The 8,211-nt window shown below is 37.5% G+C and overlaps 2 protein-coding genes across 2 annotated transcripts in view; both read left to right on the top strand.

The window, feature by feature from the left end:
- The window catches only part of fgd6 (FYVE, RhoGEF and PH domain containing 6), an 18,050-nt gene extending 16,856 nt beyond the window's left edge, over nt 1-1,194 (top strand). Inside the window, exon 21 of the mRNA XM_068717177.1 lies at nt 1-1,194. This exon is cut by the window's left edge and continues 481 nt beyond it. The gene's annotated coding sequence lies outside the window, so the exon portion shown is untranslated.
- Nucleotides 1,195-2,224: 1,030 nt separating this feature from the next.
- On the top strand, nt 2,225-3,294 carry ndufa12 (NADH:ubiquinone oxidoreductase subunit A12). Its single transcript, XM_068716753.1, has 4 exons — nt 2,225-2,343; nt 2,458-2,543; nt 2,693-2,780; nt 3,062-3,294. The coding sequence occupies exons 1-4, from the start codon at nt 2,255-2,257 to the stop codon at nt 3,240-3,242; spliced, it is 444 nt and encodes a 147-aa protein (XP_068572854.1). The 5' UTR covers nt 2,225-2,254; the 3' UTR covers nt 3,243-3,294.
- Nucleotides 3,295-8,211: the final 4,917 nt, after the last annotated feature.

Genomic DNA, 8,211 nt, shown 5'->3' with positions numbered 1-8,211 from the left:
CCATATCTGTGTTAAGGCTAAATCTAAAGACAGAATAAATACACAAACATTGTAAAATATTCAAACTAGTAAGATTTTCTCACCTGAATTATAAATGCAAAGTATCGCCGATGTCTGTTCAAGAGTTTAACCGTGTAACAAGGTGGGATTTTACTGTGAAAATCCGGCTTCTACAGAGAAACAGGAAGTTGATGTTATGTTCTTGTAGTTGATCTCTCTGGTTAAGAGATTTTACTCCTGGGTTTTTGAATTTAACATACAAAACATTTAAATGATGGGTTGAAGAAACAACGTCCTGGAGAAAACTGGAAATGTCATGAATAATGTAGATATTTTTTGCCTGTTAAGCCACATTAGAAATGGTTAAAGGGTAAAACTGCGTATAAGGACATGAAAGAGCAACATTGACCTTTTTTATATATCAAAGCCAAGAGCTAATATTTATAAAATAGGAAGATTTATTGTTTTAAAAGCACATTCTGCGGCTTATTTTGGGAGTCGGGGTTTGTTAGGAAATATGTTTCCATCAGTTATTCTTTTAAATTTAAAAGAAAAGTTCTTACAGAAGAAGGGGATTTTTTAAAACAATGTGGAAAGTATGCACACACTATATTTCTAAGGAAATGCTCAAAAGAACGAAAACATTTTGGATTTTGATGCTTGTTTATGCAGACGTTGTGCCTTATATCTCATGTTTTGAGATGAATTGCAATATTATAGGTGCTGTCTGACATTCTTCACTAAATAAGGACAATTTAAGCATCCAGTTTGCATGACTACTCACTTTCTAGCCAGGGTACTGGAGGTTTTAGTTTTTTAAAACAGTAATTTTTCAGGTCTGTTTCCTCTTGGTTAGGTTGCTGTATGTTGCACTTCCCAGTTATGGCAAATTTTACAGTGGGAGAACCCCAAATCCTGCTTTTTATAGTGAAGGAATAAAACGGTTAATTCTGTCATTAGAGCTCTTTGGCTGCTGTCATACGATTTCATGTGTGCCTCTCGTTCAGATTTGTGTTAGTGAGGTATAAATCTGCTAGTCGGGAGCTACCAAGCATGCATTTCTTCATGATTGTACATTAACAGTGTCCATTTGTAAACATCTACTCTATCAGAGAGTCTTCTATAAACAATGATTCTAAACTGTCAGGCAACAGTTTTTAATTAAATAAATATTAAATATATATATATATCTCATGTTCATTTCCTGTTTCTTTACTTCAAAGGATGAAAAGCAGTGAGCTGTGTTCAAACCACTGTCACTTGTAGGTAGGTAGATAGACGGATAGATAGGTAGATAGATAGCTGCAGAGATCATCTATAAGATAAGATAATCCTTTATTAGTCCCGCAGTGGGGAAATGTACAGGATCACAGCAGCATACAGTGTAGTGCAAACAAGAGACATAGTAAAAAAACAAGATCAAACAAGTATTATAAATAAGTAATAAAACAGTAAAGAATATTAAATAAGTAAAAAAGTAAAACAATTCACAATAACTAAATATAACAAAAAAACGAGAAATATTATATATACAGTAACAAACAGGCTGGTCCACCTGATTGAGCTTGTAGTTACAGCAAAGATGAAGTAATACTATGAACTGTTGTAGTTGTGGTTGCACTAACAGCAACATTTATGATAGTTCAGGATTAAGGTTGTATTTGTCACATACAGTCCTTCATATGTATGTTAATTGAAATGCATCATCCTTGAATGTATAGATAACATAAAAAAGGAGTATCAACTTGAGATAAGAGATAGAAAAAAACAGAAGCCAGGGTCAACAACCCGTAAACAAACTTTAAAAAAGATACAGTACATCAAAGTGAGAGTTGTGTGTGTATAATGTATATGGAGAGATGTTTTGTCTGTTTTATACACCCTGGCTCTTATAAAGACGACATTTAGTTTCAGTTAATTTATACTTGAAATGAAAAAATGTAGCTTGTCTTCTGTGCAAAGAATAACATTGTCTGGGATATACAGTATAATATCATGGTGTTGCACATTAAATACATATACATGGGTGTAGATATGGACAAGATAAACGGTATGTTCATTTTGAAATAGTACTTATACTTTGTTATAGTAGTATATATTTCATCAAATATATTATACAAGTATTACTGTTACGGTTACCACACTAGATACTTGTGTATCTACTTGTGGAACTAAATGTCCACAAGCTTGTTGGTGCTACTCGGACTTTTTTTTACCGCACAACAGTCCGTCTCGATAATTCTTCCGTCTCAAGATGGCGGAGTATGCGAACATCGTCCGAAGGGCTTTGGGACAAATAGGAGGTCATGGTGGAGTTCGGGGTTTTTTTCTTCAATTATTCCGGTCAGTTTAATTGAATGTTTTTTATAGTCTATATTAAACCACTGTTGATGTGTTATTAGATGTGTATTGTATGTCTTGGGACTGTCTACCCGACTGTCATTATTCCATTGGCAGGGTGAATGATGTGAAGACAGGAGCCCTGGTTGGTTTGGATAAATATGGAAATAAATACTTTGAGGACAAAAAGAACTACTTCTTTGGTGAGTCGAGTATCCCCAAATGTGCATGATTTCAACTAGTCAATAGAAAAGTACACACACAATGTTGTTGTCAGGAGTATTTTGCACAGGCTGTTTAGATTTGGGTTATTTGATCAAATAACTCTTGTTTGTCTCCTAAACGTGTTCAGGACGTCACCGCTGGGTGATCTACACCACAGAGATGAACGGAAAGAACACCATGTGGGAAGTGGACGGCAGCATGGTTCCAGCTGAATGGTACGACTTGCAGTTTGTTATTGAATCAGTACAATGACCATTTGGGCTAAAACTCTAAATGATTTCTTTGGCTATATTTGGCACATCTACTATCTACCGTAAACATATAAATCAATATGCAGTTGTTTGTAGTCTACTGTACTGTCTTGGCAAGTAAATTAAACATTATTTACATGTTTTCACCTCCTGCAGAAATGTAACCGTCAACAAAAATCACCATAAAATGAATAAAAAGAAGGAATTCGTTTTTTATTCAAGCTACCTTTGTTTTCACTCTTCAGGCATCGCTGGCTGCACTGCATGACAGACGACCCCCCCACCACACATCCACCAGAGCCCAAGAAGTTCCTGGCTGAGGTCCACCAGTTCAACGTGAGTGGCAGCTCACAGCAGTACGTGCCCTTCCCCACCACCAGCAAGAAGATCCACGAGTGGGTTCCACCCACAGCCGGAGCTCAGTGAACTCTGACTGCACATTTGTAAATTATGAATAAATAAAATCTCTATACAGACATTTATGATGGGAGTGGCAGTTCTTACTATAAACCTTTTAGACAATGGCAGTGTTCCCCGCAGGAGGATTTTCTTTATATGGAAATTACTTTAATGTGAGAAAAACAACTTGGCACACAAACTGGCCTTTTGGAAAAATCTACCTTTGTCCAGTTGTTTTACCTTTTTTTACCTTCATCAGACACGCTGACTACGCCTGTGTTCAGAAATATAAGCTAGCATTTGCAAGTTGTTATTCAAAATTAAGCACCTAGCTGGCTATAGAGCTGCAGTTGACAATCATTTCTAACATTGATTAATCCCATTTTTTTAATCAAAAAAGCAATTCATTGTTTTATTAATAGAGAAACATCCTGATTGTTATATCAGTCATAATGCATCAGATGTGAAGGTACAATCTTTAGATCCCTGGTTTTGTCCGACAAGCAGTCCAACACTCGGAGAAATAAAATGTTCAATCATGTCTTATAAACAAAAGCATAAAATCTTCACATTTTGACCTCGTAGCTCTTAGCTTAGTTTGTCTAGTCGGCTGTTAAAGACTCTCTTCTTGTCAGTATTATACTTTAGTACACTGGTCTCACTATGAAGACAGACACTTGTCAGAACAAGCAGCACAGTCAGTATGTAGCAGTGAGCGCAGTGTCTCTGCTGCGTGCTAAGTAATCACTGCAGGATGCTGCTGCGTTGCGACATGTGTAGAGATTCTCCAGAGCTGACTGGACGTACAACACGCACTCAAAATGACTCGAGAGTCCCTGTGAAACTCCAGCCAGCACCGCTGCTCTCGTGTGTGGAAGAAGAGGTTTGTGTGCTTGCTTTTTATTTACACCTTTTGAATATTATATGTGGATATTAGATTTAACTAGATACACAGAGCTACAACTAATGCAGTATAACACAACAGTCCTGCAATAAATCCTCCCTTCTAAAGAGAGGTGTTGATCATTTTGGAGGATGTAATTTGTGCTGTTAAATGTTGTCACTTCACACTGGGAGGCGTTTCTAACCTGTTGTCCAACCCGTTTATGTTGTTGAGGGTTGAGGAAATAATATTAATAACAATACCTCTCAAAATGACCAAAAGTTGAATCAACATCGTTCTGCAACAACTTGAACAAAAAGATTATATCCTTCACAAAGGGAGGATTTAATGCCTAATGACGCTGCGCCAATAAGCAATGACGCCTCAGACTTACTCAGCCCTCAACAGACACTCAAGAGGTGGACTTGAGCCTGTCTGATTCCTCATAACTGCAAGTATCCATCTTCTGCAGCACAGGTAACGGCGGTGCGTCGTTACACTCCTGCATTAACTCCCTATTAGAGTTATTCTTACTATTCTCCACTCAAAGCACTTTCACACTACTTGTCATCATTCACCTATTCACTGATGGAAGGGGCTACCATGCCACCTGCCCATTAGATCATTGTTGTGCCGCTTTCATCCAGACGGAAAAAACACCGATTCAGAAAAGCTGAAAATGTTGTGAAGACGTTAAGAATTGTTAGAAAGAGATTTGTCAAAAATAAGTGATGACGCATTGTTGAAGACCTTCACTCCACCAGGCAGATGGAGAAATATAAATCGAGAATAAAACTGACAGCAAATACATTAGTTTAAAGTGAAACATCCTGATGAACCAGAGTTCTCTTTAAACCCAGAAAGTCTGTGATGCCAAAACAAAATAACAATATCGTTAAGGAATAGTCTGATATTTTGTGTTCACAGAGTTGTTGCTGTTGGCACTGATATTAGTTAGTTGTATACATTATGTATTTCATGATTTTGTTCATTTTAGTTCCACCTTGAAGCCAGATTTTAGGTTAGCTTCTGAAATGCACAGCTGGCCCATAGAATTAAAGCAATTTTATTTCAAAGAGAAAACCATTTTTAAAGACTAAATTTGTATTAGAGGGAAGGGGATCCCTAGTTACTTGGCCAAAGAGAGATGCCCAAAAATGCTGTCCACAGACCTTTTGCTGGATGCATCAGTGGCTGCAGACTGGTATGAACAAGAGATGGGCTCATTGACACGAGTGTCACACTTTGGCACCAACCCGTTTCACAGAGCACAGGACCAGCTGCAGAGAAGTAATTTGCTCTGCAGTGCCCAGATGTGAGTGTACTGCTGGACAATGCTATAAATAATCTGCCACAACTTTTTAAAGATGGACTCAAGTGCCTGATTGATGTTTCAAGAAGACATTGTCAGCAATTTTTTTATTTTATCTCTTAACTACTTCTAAATAGTTGAAATATAGAATGTGAAAGGAACACATTGCATTGTGATTACCTTGCTGTATTTGACCTGTTAGGATGGATTCAGTCCTCTCTCCGACCATGGAAACGTCACTGATGACAATAATTTTTGGACAGAAGAGTGCTGTGTTTTGGAACAGCTCTTGTAAGCCAAAGCTGTGATGATGGAAATCATGTGAGCAGATAAACTGCAGACTGAAGAATCAGAAGAATTGAGATACAGCAATACTAGTCAAATGCATGTAATCACAATGCAATGTCACCACTAATTCTGAAGGTTTCTGCTTTTAGGGGAGTATTTGACTTGTGCCCTCCTGCCAAAGCAGGCTTCTGCAGACCAGTGTTATTAGATGGGAACTTCATTTTATGAGACAGTGTCATGCTGGTGTGTCCAACATGCTAGAGAGCTGGTAGTCTGTTGCATTGGTTCCCAACCCAATTCAGTCTGACGGTCTGCATCCCCCCTACAGCTCCAGTGATCAATCTGAGGGGTCACAATACAGGTAACATGGTAGCAAAGAAGGAAAGAGAACCAATTCATCTGGTTTTTGCTCTTGTCTTGTGAGATTAGGAAAAAAAATTGAAATTATTCAAGAGTCAAACTTTCTGTAACTCAATGGCAATAAAACTGAAGTCATTTTATTTGGACCACAGTATTTGACCAACATTATATCCTCTCATCTTGGCCCAACAATGAAATCAATGAGGTAGGTAAATTAGGCTTAATGTTTAATAAGAATGAACCAAACGTCTCTTTATTTTTCAATTGTCATTATTTATTCCCTCGTGATCAACACATGCTCACTCTTCCATGTAGGTATGTTTAGTTCTTAAATAACACACACATAACAAGTAAATACATGGTGTATACAAGGTTGCAAATTAACCATAAACATCAAATATCAGATGAAATAACCTGCATTAAATACATCTGTATCAATAAACCTAGACAATTAAACAAAGACACAGATAAATATAATAAATCTATGATTGAAATACACTTATACTGCCATCTACTGGTAGAAATGGTAAACACTTTTATTGTTCGTCTCCTTTTACAGGATATGATCAGCACAATATGGTGGAAGAATAAATAGCAATGCCAACAGCAACAACTCTGCACACACAAAAATGACTTTGATTAAACTACATTACAAACTGTATTGCATCAAACAATCCACAGATTAGTTGAAAACTTGATTCTTGCTATGCACATGGATAAATGAATATTAAATCGCATGTAGTTAACTATTGTTGCTAACATACTCCCATCAGCCCACATTTATTTATTTTCCTTCATTTATTTTTCTTCTAATGTTACCCTGGTATGTGCTTGCATCATAGACTAACAATGTTCTTGCATACTGTCATTCTATTGTCTTGACTTTTATTTTGAAATATTCTTACTTCTGGACTACCTGTCTTGCTTTGCGTCTCTCTTCAAAAGAAAAACAAATAAACGATAAAACAGACAATCAAAACGTACACAGACCAGGCGGCACACACCACTGACTAGTGGCGCCACTCCTGTGACAACTATTGGCACTGGCAGCTTGTGGCACCTACTGACACCTATAAGCAGAGGAAGAGTGCAGATATTTTCAGACATGTATACTTTTTATGGGTTTTGATTTTTAAAAGTTTTTATATATATATACTAGTGCTGGGCAATGATTACAATTTTTAATCGTGATTAATCGCATGATTTTCTGCAAACATGATACTTTTCCATGAAAGGAAGTTATCTTACCCTAGTAAGTAGTAGCTTTAAAGTCAGTGTTTTACACTTAAATAGTATGAATAAATGAACACAACAGCTGGATTTCCTTTTCTTCTACTACTTTTATACTGAATGACTCGGTTGACTGACTGAAGGCAACTGTTTGTGGCGAGGGTCAATGCAGGAAGCCTATAACATTGCACAGGAAACCTGAGAAAAGCTGATGAAAGAGGACAAAAACACTACAACCAGAAAGCATGGAGTTCTGTACCTGAACCTGGAGACCATGGACTGATCAGAAACCTGTCCGAGAGAGGAGGACCAGGAAAGATACGTGCCTACTGGGAAAACAAAGTACATGTGGTCAAAGACAGAAGAGGAGCGAACAGTCCTGTGTATGTTGTGAAACCTCTGGATGGAGAAGGTAAAGAGAGAATCCCACACAGAAATCTTCTGTTACCTTGTCCTTACCTTGTTGATGAACAGAGCATAAAATACCAGAAAGAAAGAAATAAGGACCATTAGAAAGAGAAGACTAACAATCCAAAACCGAGAGTGAAGGCTCAGACATACCATGGAGACTGTAGGAGCCAGGTATGGTCTGTGCCATTTTTGTACATCCATTGACGTCACTTCTGTTTATTGAGTCACATTGTGGCTATCCCCTGTTCACTAACATTAGTCTAGTTGGAGGAATGGAAGGACAGGGGGTGAGAGAGGGAGCCTTATTTTTTGTTGACCGCTTTATACACGCTATTTTCCTGTTATTTACATTATTATTGTCATTGTTTGACGTTGCTGTTTGTTTGTCGTTCACAAATTAACACTCAAAACTCAGCCACTGGATCCATATATCATTTACAGCCAGCGCGTCCGCAAGTTTTGTCTCCCCTACTTAGCCTCTCGTGACTAATTGAAAGTTGCTGATAGTCATC

Source organism: Cebidichthys violaceus, unplaced genomic scaffold (assembly GCF_023349555.1).
Source record: "Cebidichthys violaceus isolate CVI_PGR_0920_01 unplaced genomic scaffold, fCebVio1.0.p SCAF_21, whole genome shotgun sequence".
In the NCBI taxonomy this organism is placed as follows: domain Eukaryota; kingdom Metazoa; phylum Chordata; class Actinopteri; order Perciformes; family Stichaeidae; genus Cebidichthys; species Cebidichthys violaceus.
The sequence above is the reverse complement of the archived record's forward strand: the minus strand, read 5'-3'. Positions and strand labels throughout refer to the sequence as shown.

Bases quoted from the DNA above. Each gene is read 5' to 3' on its own strand.
- ndufa12 (XM_068716753.1), top strand. From the start codon at position 2,255: ATGGCGGAGTATGCGAACATCGTCCGAAGGGCTTTGGGACAAATAGGA. The intron at 2,344-2,457 runs GTCAGTTTAATT...TTCCATTGGCAG, and splicing joins TTTTTTCTTCAATTATTCCG to GGTGAATGATGTGAAGACAG. The intron at 2,544-2,692 runs GTGAGTCGAGTA...AAACGTGTTCAG, and splicing joins CAAAAAGAACTACTTCTTTG to GACGTCACCGCTGGGTGATC.